This window comes from Falco rusticolus, chromosome 12 (assembly GCF_015220075.1).
Source record: "Falco rusticolus isolate bFalRus1 chromosome 12, bFalRus1.pri, whole genome shotgun sequence".
Classification (NCBI taxonomy): Eukaryota; Metazoa; Chordata; class Aves; order Falconiformes; family Falconidae; genus Falco; species Falco rusticolus.
The window spans coordinates 13,132,123-13,147,111 of NC_051198.1; the positions used below are offsets into that span (position 1 = coordinate 13,132,123).

The following is a 14,989-nucleotide window of genomic DNA, read 5'->3' on the forward strand; positions in this document are numbered from 1 at the left end:
CAAATCCTTGAGCAGAGCAATAGCCAGAAGAAGCTGCCGAGAAACGAGAAACAGCATTCCCTCTATCCTCTATGCATCTCATGTCCTCCTCAGCAAAAAGCCTAAAAGAGCTGCCTGCTCTGAGAGTTAGGTCTGAACTAGACCATTTGGATGGTGGAGATGTCATCTTAGCTGCTTTAGAGGTGGAACAACATCCAGTTGCCTGCACTAAGGTTGCCGCTGGAAGACGCAAGAAACACCACAGGAGGTGGGATTTAGTCTCGGATGCAGTGGGAGAGGGCTCAGGGGGCAGACTGCTTCTGTGCTGCCACCGCAGCCCCACGAGGTCTAATGTCTGTCTCATTTTAAGTCACAGGTTGGATGATGGGGATCTGGGAGAGGCTGCGGTGGCAACCACAAGTTGCATGTTTCTCAGAAATACAAATGAAAACAACCCTCTGAAGTATCTCCAACACTGCACCTGCACAGCTCATCGCTCTCCGGAGTTCTCTTCAGAGGGGTTTGGCAGGGGGATGCTGCAGAGCCCCCTGCCTCACCGCTTCCCGGTTGGCCCACATGATCTGGTGAATGAGGTATTTGGTCTCCTCGCCCACCTCTGCCAGGCGGAGGTCAAACTCGGTCAGAGCCTTGTTATCCGCCAGCCCTTCAAGCAGCTGCTTCCCACCGTCCTGCAAATGGGTGAGAAGGGGGGTTAAAGCAGGAGATCCAAATGTGAAGTGCATTGCTCCCTTTCCCTCCTCCCCAGGGCAACTTCTGTGCCTGTGAGATGATGCCAGAAGGCACGAAGGCCTTCACCCAAGCCCAAAATGTTGCTCACGGGAGAAGTACAGGGAAGGAGTGTAACCTTATGCAGCGCTCGGTGCTATGACACATGCTAATGACTCCCTCTGGGTACCGTGTCAGGAGTCCTCAAGCTCAGGCTGGTTAATAGCACAGCTGGCGATGATAACCTGAGAGGAGTCTCTGCTCTCCCTTGTCCCCCCGTCCCCAGCTCACTGCTGGTTGGGGACAAATGGCAGCGTGATTAGTGTGTGGCTCCACAACTCGGCAGTGGCCAGAGCCCCGGTGCTGGCAGCCTCCTGCCTGGATGCCATTTCCCAGGCTGGGCTGGCTTTCCTGAGGGGAACATCTCACACGGCTGAAACCTAGCCTGTATGGGACAGAAAATGTGATATATATGGCCTTAGGGAGGTGAGTCACTTTGGGGTCACATCCCTCCATTACCTGAAGCACTTCTTTCAGGATGTGACAATTTGACACCCCAACCCACCCACCCCTCCCGCCCCAGCTATTCCCTTTCAGGTACCAAATACACCTCCTGCCCTATGTCCTCCATGCAGGTGGTCCCCTCATCCCAGCACCATGCCTCAGACCTTTTGCCAAAGAGGATGGAGCAAAAAGGACTGGGAAGGAATCTCTGTTTAATGGGGTAAAGAGGTCAGAATTTGATGCATTTCTAGCAAAAAATCCCATTTCCCCAAAGATAATACCAGCCCACTTGTTGGGCTGCTGTGGAGCTTCACAAAAGGGTAACAGAGAGCTTATCAGAAGGAAGCTGCTAAGCATACAGATTGTTATTTACTAAGCAAAAATCCTTCTATCCTTTCCAACCTTTTCCCCCTTGCATCATTAAACTCAAATGGTTTTCCACATCCAGGATCATAGAACTCACAAAAGGTTTTCTGCCATCATATCCTTTTAAAACCGTTGTCATACACATTGATGCCAATATTCCTGCCAGGAGGGACAGCTGGTCTTGCTGTCTCTTTATTCTGACAGTGAGAAAAATTGAGGCAGCGCAGAAAGTTTAAAAGCCAGCATGATTGCATTTGGCTGTCTAGTTTCAGATTTCTAAAGCTCTTTTTAATCAGCAGAAGAGAAGTGGTCTGGTTTGTGGGCATGTTGCATACTGCAGCTCTTAGGGATGTACTAAGATCTGTGGATGCTCCTCCATCTAGAAAATGTAAGTCTGTGGTTTAGGAGCCACTTACAAGCAACCAGACGTGACACTTTTGACCTACTGCACCACTCCAGTGCTGCAGGGAAAGTTAAAGGAGCTCAAGAACTGAGCCAATTTTCTAACAGTCTCCTCTGCGCACGTGATGGGCAGGAGAGATTCTGGGAAGGGTGACACTATCTCTGTGCTGCTCAGTGACAGATGGCACAGCAGATCCAAAGCACAGAGGATATGCATAAGGCCCTCGCCTATGATTATTATCTACTCCCACGTGTGTGAAGCGGCTGTGATTTTTCCCAGACATACTCCCTGATTTTCAGTTTCCTGGGGGGAAATCCTTCTCTGTCCAAAAGCCCAAAGCCTGGAAGCCAGATGCAGCCCTGTGAACAGAGCTAGATGTAACAAGTGAGATAAATGCATGTGTGTGCACAGAAGATGCCCGTCTCATTTCTGCCAGTCTCTTCCCTGTTCGCAACTGATTATCACAGCAGACTGCAAAGCGAGGGATGCATTTGCCTCTGCAGCTTTGAGGCAGGGCAGGCTCAGCATCTGCTCTGCAAGGCCACCACGAAGGCTCACAAGCTGCAGGGAGAAGGAGTTTCTCTTACCAGCCCCAGGTGGTTGCATGAGAAGTTGATACTCGTCAGGGTGGTGTTCTGAGCCAAGACCTGGGAGAAAAGCACAGCGGTTGGCTCTGACAGGTTATTACTTCCCAGATGGATGGACTTCAGGGTGGTGTTGGTCAGCAGGGCATGGCCGATAGCCTCCCCGCCTTTGTCCTCCACGCAGTTGAGGCGCAGATTCAGGGAGGTCAGGGTGGAGTTTTCAGCAAGGGCTTGAGCAAGAGCCTGAGCCCCCACGTGATGGATCTGGTTGTTACACAGGTCGAGGGTTTCTAATCTGCTGTGGTTGATCAATTTGCCAACAGCTTGTGCCCCTTTGTCCTTGATGAGATTGTGGGACAAGTCCAGCTCCACCAAGCAGGGGTGATCCAGCAAGTTATGGACCAGCAGCCTGGTCTTGTCATCATCTACTTTGCTTCGCGTCAGCTTGAAAACCTGTGGGGATAAAGGACAGGGACACTAAAACAGCCAGCACTTTGGATTGAGCTTTGTACAAGACCTCAAGGGAGCTTGGCCTGTGGTCCCTCAGACAGGTTTCATCTCCCTTCACTTCAAACACTTTTACCAGTGGGCTCAAGTAGTTGCTTTTGTAGTGGGCAGGTACTTCCAGCAGGGAGGGCATGCCACTGATGTCCCATACCTATTCTAGGGAGCAATGGTTAATTTCCTGCAAATGCCTGTTCCTCTCCTCTGACTCCATAGGATCTAAATTAAAATGAGATAAAGCTGCCCAAACGTCTGCAGAGTGCAATGGCAGAACTCACCCCAGATCACAGTTGAACAATGTCTGAACGAGCACGTGCACAAGTGGAAAACACAGCGTGCTCTGTGAAGGACAAGGTGGCCAGGGCGCTCTAATAGCCACAGCAGAGGTAATTTCGCTTGTGGAAGCCAAGCAGACCAGTACCTCCCAAAGCACACCGATCTGTGGGGAGGGCATTCAGCCAGCTTGCTTCGGCTGCACCCTGGATAGCAATGCCTGCTCATGTTTTGGAGGGGCTGAGTGTCTGCCCTGCAGCTGCCACAGAACTGAAGATAGTGTTAGGGTCCAGGAGGAAATCCCATTGCTCTAAGGCAAATGTGGATATTTCCCCATGCTCTTCCAGGGCGTCTCTGCTCCTCTGGAGCATGTTGACATGTCTTTACTGAGCATAACTACCAAAAACTCCTCACGAAAAACCTTCTCTGGGCTTCTCCTGTCCTCTCCGCCAGACCTATGTGAGGAATTAAAATAGGAGTGTTGCTTTCTCTTGCACTGCAGGAAACACGTTTTGTAGGAGCAAGTATTTTTCTCACTGACCTCTGACAACCTTTTCTAACAAGGACATACGCAGAACAAGATACTCAGCACTAGGCCAGCAAGTTAACATCTCTGCTGTCTGCCAGACTGCAGCTTGCAAAAAGGTGCTGCCAGCGAGCAAAACCAGCCCCTGGGTTTCCATCCCCAGACAATTTGAAGATCTGGCTGAGGAAGGAAGGTTCATTTTGGGGTACATTACTTTCAAGTTGTGGCACATCTTCAGGGCAGCAGCCAGGTTGCAGCAGTCCTGGTGGGTGAAGTTAAAGAGGTTCCACTCGAAGTTCATGCCGCAGTCCTTCACGCCATAAGTGAGATGAAGCTCTTCAAGGTGAGGGAGAGTAGTAATGAGGACTCCCAGGTCATAGTGACGCATGAAGACCTCATCAAATCCAAAATCACTCCCTGTATCAGATAGGTCATCCCTCTCCTCCTTTTGATCCACTTCTATCGGTGGCAGAAACTGATCAACCTCCAGTTTCCGCACATAATCTTTGCAGAGCGGGATGAACTCTAGGACTTGGTTGGGGTCTGTGGTGTTAGGGATGAAACATTTCAGGATGTTCTCCAGGTGACGTTCAAAGAACATCCGTTTCCAGCTGTCTCCATAGTTGGAGATGTCACACACTTGCCAGCGCTCAGTGCAGCACCTCTTCCAGTAGTCCTCATCGCTTATCAGGTTGGCAGTCACAGAGAGCGGAAGGCCAGTGGAGAGCCTGTCCAGCACCTTTCTTTGGTGCTTAGGCAGAAGGCGGTCCAAAATCGGGTTCTCTGGAGGGGATGAAGAGAAGGAGAGGTTGGTCTGGGCTGTAGTAACCATGGCTGGCACTGTAGTTCTGCCCAGGCTGCCAGCCGTGTGCCCACGCTCCCCCGGCGCTGATACTGCCTCTCAGTTGCCAGTGGCTGGTGCAGGGAAGCTAAACTGGCAGCAAATGTGTAGGATTCAGCTCCTACATTTCTGTGTAGGATTTCTAACTTTTACAATAAAACATCAGCATAATTGGATTTACTCCCATAATATTTGGGAACTGCATCAGAAACTTAGCTCCCAGTTTAAATTCAATTTGAATGCATTTTGTATTCAGAGCAGGACTTATGCTCCCGGGAGAGCTAATTGAGCCTTACAGAGATGGAGAGCTTAGCTTGTCATTTGCTGAACTTTCTCCCTTTTGTTTCTAAGCATATTGAAGAACAATATTTGAGAACAACTGTCTGTGTGCTCTTCATGCAGGTCCTCATGCTTTTTTATCTTAACTCAGGTATCTGTCTTACGCCAAGTTCTGTTCTTTTCCACTGAGACACACTCTTAGCCTTTAAGTCCACCTTGTTTAAATAAAAGGTCTCTTTTCCCAGGAGCGTTCTCCCTCAGTCTCTTTCCTAATGCTCACCCTAAGTCTCAGCTGGCTTCTGCCTGGTGGAAGTTCTTTGTGGTGAGAACTGCCAGAGAAAAGCCATGCGTGCTCACACCATGAATGCTTGGTGACATGTAGTGTTGAATTACAGAAACCATCAGTGGAGAGGCCTACTTGCACATGGGAAATCAGGTTTTGAGGCACAAAGTGGGGTTAGCTTTATATTTCTTCTGTCTCTGTGGCATTCCCTTCCTAAGGAAAGGAGTTTTGCTGGGGTTGACCACAGCCTATTCTCCGGTGTCCTACAGCTGGCACCGCAGTGACCTTCTCTGCAAAGTCCCACAAGACAAGCAGAGGTGGAGCACGTATAGGCAGAACTGGGCTAGCTTCACTTAGGCTCACCCAGGCCACAGCAGCGGGCAAGACACAGCCGCACAGCTCAGGTAACGGCACGAGGGTCCCCAGGTCAGAGAGCACACTGCTTTTACATGCACACAATGTAGGTCCAATCCATTCGGCATCAGACTGACTGGCCAAGTTGATAGGACTGCAAGGGTGACCCAGCTCAGACCCCCAGGTACCATCAGCTCCTGGAGTAAAGCAGCACTGAGCCTCTCTGTACCGTCTTACAGCTCCAGTGTGGACATAGCCTGGGACCTGTCTTTGGTCTTTGCTGCCACTTCGCTGGTCAGCCAAAGAGACCTTTCCCCCTCCCAGTCAGTTCCCAGACGAGATGTGCTTCTTCTGTTTTGCTATGTTTCATCAGTCAACCTGCTTCAAAAGCACATTCCCTGCCTGAGGATATAACCTGTCACATCACCACCAAAAGCTGTGGAGAAGGCCCGAGACTGTGAGTACGATACATATTCTGAGATGGTAGCATCGCCAAGCAGGGAGCGATTCTCCACCTCTTTGCACAGCACTCAGCACAACAGGGTTCCATCCTCGAGTGCTACCCTAACACATGCATGAATCAAGGGAAGGAAAGAGTGACTCCACAGCCCCAGCCACGGCTGAGGTGAGTCCAGCAGAGCATGGAAGGAGGAAGACACAACAGGACAAGGTTAGGGCAGAGTCATATCCTGGATAGCAGCCCAGAGGACTACAGCCATCCCTGGAGTGTACAAGTACATACTTAGCAACTAAACAGTTTGTTTAACTAGCTGCCTGAGGGGATATTTCTCCCCATCTGTTCCTTTGGCAGGGCTGGGTACCACACTCTGCCTTTCACATGCCTTGTTGACCGTCCGCTCCCTGGGACTGATGCTCTCTCTCTTCATGTGTCTCAGGGAAAATGTGCTCCCACTTACTTTCAAAATTATGAACGATGTGCTGGAGGCAGAGCTCAGTGAGGTGGGGAACAGTGGCGAGGGACCACTCGGGATCCTGAACAACACGGTGTGTATAGTACGAGTCAGCAGTGAGGCTGGCCTCGGATGGATGACAGGGCAAGGGAACAGCTGTGCTCCTGTCACCAGCCGCTGGCTGCTGCATCCTGCTCAGGACCCACTTGTCCTTCAGGAGTCACAAAAGGAAAATTGCTTGAGTCACCACCACGTTTTCCAGATGGGCTGCCTGCAAAAGAAAAAGGTAACCTTAGAAAGAGGCCGGCGTTAAGAATGGTCTGCTCACACTGCTCTCTTGCAATGCACTTGGCCCCTGCCCTTTGTGGGCCTCCTCTGCTTGGACTGGAAGCACTGCAGAAAACAACTATTTTTCAGCCTTATCTTTATACACTGCCTTGTACAAAGAAGTCTCAAGGTACCACATGTAATAAGCAGATAATAACATGGTGTTAATTCAGAGTGCTGTTGAAGAGGTTGGGCAGGAACTGATTATTTACTGTTTTTTCCAGTAAAAGAAATAGGTGAAGCTGGCAGGAGCTGCATTTCAATCAAAGGAATACAATGGTTCTTCACACGGTCTGCAGCTGAACTGGGGAATTCCTTGCCACAGGACATTGTGGATGCTGAGAGTCTGTGCAGAACAAGTTCATGGAACGGAAACCGCTTGAGAACGATTCAATGCACAGAAATGGCATCTCACTCAGTGTGAGCTGACACAGTTGGAGGTGGGAGAGTGCTGGAGGAAACAAACACAAATACTCGCATTGTTTTTCCTATGTAGAAAACAATGGCTGCTCCTAGCCACTGTCAGAGATGGGATACTGGGATAGACCATCCCCTGGTTTGATCCAGTATGCCTATTCTTAGGACCCTTTAAAGACAGATGCTTTACAGATGAGTACGCTGCAAGTGTATTCTTGTTTTTTCTTTTGTGCTTTTCCCAATTACGCTCCAGCTGAACTCCTTCCAAACATCCATTAGCTGATGAGCTGGATCAGACCTGTTCAGACCACACTGAGCCTGAGCAGATAAGAACTAAAAGAACCAGCCTGGAGCAGAAGGAAGGATGCACAGTCCTATTAGCTCTGTGGAGCTTTCCCAGACCAAAGTTTCTCATTTGCTGTTTCCTACTCCAACCTCTGGACCAGCACTCTCAGCTGTCAGGATCTCACATGTATGGTAGTTGCCTGGAATTCCTAACAGTGCTAAAGACTTGTGCTGATCCTTACTGGGGCTAACTGGACATAACAGGGCTGCAGCGCAGGGCTGGTCATTTAGAAACTGTGGAACACCTAAAAGAAGCACGAGGCAGATGGATGGATGGCGATGTCAGAGGTGAGGACAGCTTCCTGCAGGATGAAGATGATGCCGCCGGGTAAAGGTGGCTTTGAACCACAGCAGAGGCAAAAGGATCCTGTAGTAACATCCTGCACAGAAGATAACTGCTGTGTAGTATGTTCTGCCACAACATCCCTCAGCTCAACAATGCTTTGATCCCAAACACCTCCTCCTTTGTGTGAGCCAGACAGTGCTCCCCAGATGAAAGGTCTTAGGTGCTTCCCCTGCACAAGGCTGCTCCCTTCTCTGCCCTCCCAGTTTGTGCTGCCTCAGCCAGTGCAGGCTCCTCTCTCCCCGAACGCTTCGTAGCTGGCTTTGCTCGTGTTCCTCTCTCTGCTTCTTCCCCTCCAAAAGACATCTGAGGAAGGGCCTGAAAAGGAACGGGCGCAAGGAGGGAGAGAGGAGATCTGTGAAATGCTGAGAACTAGAGGAGGGGAAGCAAAATGATTCACACTGTACCACAGCAAATATGTGAGCAAAGCAAATATGCGATGCATTCTTCAAAAGTACTTGAAGCATATCTGAGAAAAGAGTAACTGTTTCAGAATGAGGGGAAAGGGCGGAGATGGCAGAGGTGGCAGGGCATCCTCCAGCACAAAGCAGGAGGATGCAGGGTGCCGAGGGCAGGGAAGCCGTATCCCCTGGGAGGCACTGGTGTAGGGATAGCAAAGGCTGTAGAAGAAGAGAGCCTGGTCTGAAGGAGGGTGGGTGTGGTGGAAAAAGGAATGGGTGACAGGCAGATGTGAGGGCTGGGAGACCTTTCTCTGCAAAGCTCCCTGCCCCCAAAGGAAGGTGCTGTGATGGTGGGCCACCACTGAGGGTGGAAAGTGGCCTGATTCTCCACAGCACACTGATTCAGCTGAAACCCAGCTCTTGGTGCTTCATGGACTTCAGCAGAAGGGCAAAGCACAGCTGGATGGCAGTGAGGTGGCATTAATAGAGAAGTGATTGGGAAAAATGTTTTTTCCTTGCTCGGTCCATTGTCCTATTCAAAAAGCATCCGTGTCACTCTGTCACCCAGGCCAGACACAGCTAACTGGAGCTTCTGATGGCTTTCCTGACCTTTTAGAAGCAATTGTTAGAGGCCAGCTGTTGGGGAAAGCCAGTGCAGCATCAGCAGCTTGTCACAGCACTCTCCAAACTATCAGGCTGCAACAAAGTCTTTTACCATCTCATACCAGCATACTCTTCATACAGTCCCTCTGCTGCCATCTCCTTATCTTGCCTTATCCAGGGTGTGCATTCTCTCTCCTCTCGTGCATTCTCTTCCTCGGCTGCTCTCTCTTCACTGGCTCTCAACCACTTAACCAGCCACACCTGCACCTTACCTACATTGGCCAACCCACCTCCCCTGAAGTCAACCCACAGTCGTGTATTATCAGTGTTAATTAACCCAGCTTCATTCCTCTACAGTAGCCTAGGATTATTTCATGGCTGCATTCTACCAGATGATGTTTGCCAGTTTACCAATGGCAGATTGATTTTTAGAGGGTACGTAACCCATGGCACATGTGGGACTGCTAAAGAGGCTCCTGAAGACCAAGTGGGAGACAGAGCTGCCCTCAGACAGAGACGAAGCCCAGCTCTAGAAACAGCACAGCCCCTCCATACATTGGATGAAGCTCGCCTGCAGCAGGTCAGCCAGTGTGCTCTACCCAGCTGTGAGCCCAGAGAAGAGGCAAATAGCTCAGGGTGTCTGTGTCAGGGCTGCAGAGGAGCTTTCCCTCGACATAAGCTCCACAAGTCAGCTCAGCTGACTCTGCCATCCCTACTCATCATCTGGTGTGAAGCCAGCAAGAGCAAGGCTGCCAGCGTGCGACAGCCAGCCCGCAAGGCGTCTGAATCAACCCCACACCTATGGTACCAGCACAGGGAGCTCAGCCTGCTGCTGAGCTGCTGCTCCCACTGCACCCCTTCCCACCGCCCCAGCGGGAGTGCTTCCTGACAGGGGAAGGGCCCCTTTCACTGCTGCAGCCCCTCTGCCTTGGCTGCAGGAGTCTCGCCCAGCCGGAGCTAACATGCCAAGCCAGTTCCCATGGCTGGGTTTGCTAGCTGTGTATTTACACACCGGAGGAGCACTGCAATTCACTACCAATAGGCCAAGCCAACGGCATTGATGCACGCTCCTTCCCACCCACTCTACAGACACATCAGTCACCTATGCTAAAAACGCTCTGTTAAATGATATATAATGAATGGGGTCATGTAGTAAATTCCCAGTTTATGTCATTTAACACCCAAATTAGGCTGAAAGGTCTATGATATTAAAGCTTCTAAAAAAAAAAATAAAAATGAAATCACGCTTCCCTTCCCAGGAAGAAGCTGCCAGAAATCCACTCACACAGCCAACTTACACAGCTCCCCAGCATGCCTAAAAAACCTTCTTCGGTTGAGCCTGTTTTGTTCTGGAAATAAAATATTTCTGCTCTTTTGATTCACACCAAAGCCCAGACAGACCAAAACGGAAGGGTTGCTTAGAAACCGGTGACCTTTGACTGATGCCTCCTACCAGCAGTATGGTGATCCAAGAAATGGAGCAACTGTAAACATCACGTTTACTGGAGAGTTTGTAAGTGCAGGAGAAATTCTTTCTGAGGGCGGCTGTGCCCCAGCCGAGATTGCATTCGCACTGAAGCTCAGACTACCCAGAAATTGTGGAAGCTCTCACATCACTGCATCAGCATCCTGAAAATGCCAGTTGTTCTGCAGGTGTCCTGGCCTTTGTGCGGTTACCTTTACTCCAGGCAGGCTAGCAGGGACATTGGCAAACGATCCTGAGTGCTGGCTAACATCGCTGATCCCGCTCCCACCTGCCGGGACTTGCCACACTCCCTTGCACTTTGAAAGGCTGATGCTAAGTGTGCATTAGGACAGCATATTGCAGGCTCATCAAGGGGCAGAGTCTCTGCGATGGACTAAGTAAGTTTTTTTTTAAAAAAGCATGCCAAATGAAGAATCTGTTTAGCTTCAGCTAAATGTATGGGGAGAAATGTAATGGGAGATTGGGCAGAATGAGGCTAGCTGGCCATTTGGGAATATGGTTAATGTCATCACTGTCCTCCAGGCGGAGGGAGGGCTGGCACCGTGGTCCTGGCTGCCTGTCAGCATGCCCAGGCTGGGGTCCCTGTCCCAGGGGGGTGTCAGAAACATGAAAGCCCTTTAGGACCAGAGCATCACCCGCTGCAGCCCCCGCCACCCCGCGCAGCCAGCCCGGTCCCGCCGGCCCCGCAGGCCGCCCGCCGCTCGCTCCTCCCGGCCACGCTCCGCTCCAGAGTGCCCGGGAGGCGAGAAAACCCGTTAGCCCGGCCGCTTGATGAACGACGGTACCTGCAGCCCGCCGCGGGGGAGGGCGGTGTCCGCCGCGGCGCCGCGGGGCCACCGGGAGCGGGTACCGGCGCGGAACAGCCGCTGCCCCCGCTCGCCCCTCGGCCCCGCGGGTTCGGCTGCCGGCTCTGCCCGTGGCTGCGGGTGGGTACGGGCCGCCCGGCCGCCCCCGCCCCGGGAGCACCCGCCGCCGTTGCTGGGGACGCGGCCGTTGCCGGGGCGGTGGCGGGGCGGTGGCGGGGGGCACACCGGCGGCGGGGGTCGCTCCGGGCCGGGCAGCTGGCACGCTCTGCCTGCGGCCGGGGGCTGCGCGGGGGGCGGGACACGGCGGGAAGGAGAGGGATGGGATCGGGGATGGCGGCCCCCGTCACCCCACCTCGCTGATGCTGCTGAAACCCGGAGTGCTGCAGGACCGCGACTGCGCCTGGCCGGGACCCCCCTTCTCCGGCACGGGAGGAGCGTGTGCGCTCCCCGCAATGTCCCCGCAATGTCCCCGCGCTCCCCGCGGTGCTGCTCCCGCAGTGCTGGGGGGGCGTTTGCCAAGGGCCTGTGCGCTCCTGCAGCGGCAGCTGCTGCGGCATCTCGGCAGCGTGGAAAGAACAGGGCAAGCTGTGCTCCGTGAGTGGTGAGGTACCGGTGTTCAAACGGTGTGTGCTTCCCTGCGCTCAAGATCCTTGTTTTGTCGCGTATGTGCAACAACTTAGTAGCTAAAGATACGCTGTCGGTGCCTGAAACTGGCTTGCTTCAAGGACTCGCATTTTGGGGCTGTTACCCCTGAATGACAGGTCGCAGGCAGGCCTGAGGGGGAGGAGAGCAAATCTGAGAACTGCGCCAACAGCAAGGAGGTCTTGGTCCATCTGCTGCCTTCCCATCTCTCCTTGGCCTGTTTTTTCTTCATTCTCTTAGTGAGCAGCCTCTTGTAGAGCAGGGGAGAGACCTGAATCCTCAGCAAGGCAGCAACTGCATGTATAATGCTGCAGAATAGAAAGAGTAAGCAAAGGGATGAAAACACGCGTCTCCTCTTTCCCATTTCTCAGATCTAAGCATTTTGGTATTTGCCAATAGATTTTCAGACTGAAACGTGGCTTTGTTTTGCTCCTTCAAAATGCTGATGTGCCCAGTAGTGGGTACACGAGGAGCGTAGCCAGCCTGTGCCCTGTGGGAGCATACATAATACTGGTGCCAGCTCTGATGATAGTACTGCAAGTCCCATAATAGCTGGCATTTTTGGGAAGCTGCACCGACTTTCATATAAGATATACCTCCTGGTCATGAAGAAGATGTTACAAACGAGATCCAGGATTACCCGAAAGGCTCAGCAAGAAAACAATAAATGCAAAGAGGCACAGATTAAAAAAAAGGATCAAGATTTTGAGGCTCCCTTTGTGAGTTTCAAAGATGGGGAGTTAGACTTTGGCAGCAATGTACTTTTCTAGGTGTGGCCTGATTCTGTCACTCAGCTCCCAGGAAGACACTGACACTGCCTGTGAGTCGAGCTGGTGTTAAACACAGCGGGGGTGTCAGAAGCCTTGCAAAGCCCTTCACAAACACTGGCCCCACAATGACCATGTTATTCCTGGGAAAAACATCTTCAGGGCTTTTGAGATCTTGAAAAACAGAAATGAGAGTGATATAAATCAAGAAATGTTTTCTCCCGCACTGACTTCCATGCACGCATTCCGTTTGACTCCCAGATAGCAAAGGGGATAGCCAAACTGGCTCCACAGAAACAGCCCCCCTGAGCTGCCTCCACATTTGTGCTGTTTCTGAGGTGAGCCTTCAACAAGCCACCAACACTAAGACTTTAGCCCACCCCACTGCTAATATAATGCAAATGTCATGGTTTGCAGACTTCATGGTCCAATGGACTCCAGCTGTGTCTGGGCAGAGTCATTGATTCCTAGAGACAATATTGCCCAAGTATTGCAGCAGTTGTTGAACTGGATGCAATCAGGTGCTGAATCATATGCTGAAAACAAGGGGTGGTAGCTGTGTTAACTCTTTATCTACCTTAGCATTTATTTCCACGTGTGTGGATATTAGCATGTGTTTCCAGTGGGGTGTGCAAGTGGCAGTTGCTCCTCAAATGCCATGGAGCAGCTGACTGTGTGGAGGGTAAAACACCCATATCCATTCCCATATCCATTCCCATTCCCCCTGTTCATATCAGAGGGAGGGGATGCGGGAAGGCAATGCTTCCTGGCCTTAGTGACTAGAGCATCACCCTACCAGCAAATCCCAGCTGCCCTCTGTATCCCTCCGGCTGGAAGATCTCAGATTTCCCCCAGACAGCGCCTGTGATGGTGTTGTGCATTATCAGCTCCACTGTCTTTGCCTGCAGTTTGAGGACAGTGTAACAATAGTCGAACTTCTCATCACAACAAATAAATAGGACAGGAGCCAGGTCCTGCAGTGCCTTGTGTGGGAGGGATATATCCCACAGGGCATCTGCTGCTGCTAATGCAAAGGTTTGGGTGCTGTTCTGCAGGAAGTGCTACGGCTGTAGGGTGACAACCTTTTTTAGTGTCCCAGGCATGATGGACTAGAAACATGTTACCCTACCTGGCTTCTTCCACTCTGATTTCTTTGTGTCTTTGAGGGTGCTTGTAAGGACTTGCTGGGAGATGAGCCATGTGGGAATGAAGGCAGCACCATGTCATTCTGGGAAGGGGAGAGAAAGGAAAATCCTTGCTTTATCTGCCCATGTCTTCAATATCACAACTGGGTGTAATTTCTAGAGCTGTAGCAGCAGAAGCTCAGGCTTTGTCAGAGCACCTCAAAAATCTGCTCCATCCACAAATGGTCTTTCATAGCACCCCAGGCTGCAGTTGCTGAAAATCATGCAGGAAGAGAGGCTGGTGGCCTGTACACAGCCTGTGTGCTGCAGGGACCTGCAGAGGTTGGAGACGAAGTTGCTCATCCATGGCTGGCCTGTGGAGCTCCCTCTTTGGACCCAAACATCTGTTCTTACATTTCCCTTCTCTGCCGTTGTCCTGGTTTCTTTTGGTAATAGGGTCCAGCAAGAAACAGAGCCTTACTCATCTCAAAGAAGATTCTAGATGTGGTCCCTCTCAAACTAGGCATCTTCCACTTCAAGGCAAGCAGCTGAGGGAAGGGGACCCAAGGGGAACCCTTGCCTCAGCAGCTCTGAGTGCAAGCATTGCTGACAGCCGTGCAGCTCTGGCAGTGAAACCGTGCTGGGTGTTGCTGGGTTGGGGACTATTGCCAGGCGTTGCCTAGTGCTGGAGCAGGAAAGGGCAGTGTTCAGGCACAGAAAAGCGCCTTTCCCTCCTCCCGCCTGCTTTGCCCAGCCACCAAGACACCCTGCAGCCAAGCAAATCTCACCTCTGCTCTGCTCTGCTCTCCTAATCTGCTTCTTGGCTTCACCCTGGTGGTATGGCACCAGCACCAGCTGCCTTCTCAGGGACTGCACAAACACATCTGGTGAGGTTTTTGCCCATGGCAAGCAGCAGGCTGTTTGTTCACAGTGGCAGCTGGAGGTAGCAGGAGTGGAAGGGCATAAAACCCATCTCTGCATGTGTCCTGCTGCTCAGCTCTGCTAGTACATCTCCTGCAGCCCCCTTTGTCTTCCTATCATGCTGTGATAGCCAGAAGTCACCATACCAGTTCAGGATATAATTTTGAGTCCTTTATGCCATGTGGGGTATTTTCTTTAGCTGATGCCTTCAGCAAGACAACCCCCATCTGTCAGATGCGGTTCATCTCACCAGGGGGAAGAACTGTGGGCGCAG

General features: G+C 51.6%; 1 protein-coding gene across 1 annotated transcript; it reads right to left on the reverse strand.

Moving 5' to 3' along the window:
- Positions 1–83: 83 nt before the first annotated feature.
- TCTE1 (t-complex-associated-testis-expressed 1) lies at positions 84–6,767 on the reverse strand. Its single transcript, XM_037405768.1, has 4 exons — positions 6,540–6,767; positions 4,080–4,648; positions 2,566–3,015; positions 84–668 (listed from the first exon to the last, which is right to left on the reverse strand). Exons 1-4 carry the CDS (start codon positions 6,721–6,723, stop codon positions 492–494), a joined length of 1,380 nt encoding a protein of 459 aa, XP_037261665.1. The 5' UTR covers positions 6,724–6,767; the 3' UTR covers positions 84–491.
- Positions 6,768–14,989: the final 8,222 nt, after the last annotated feature.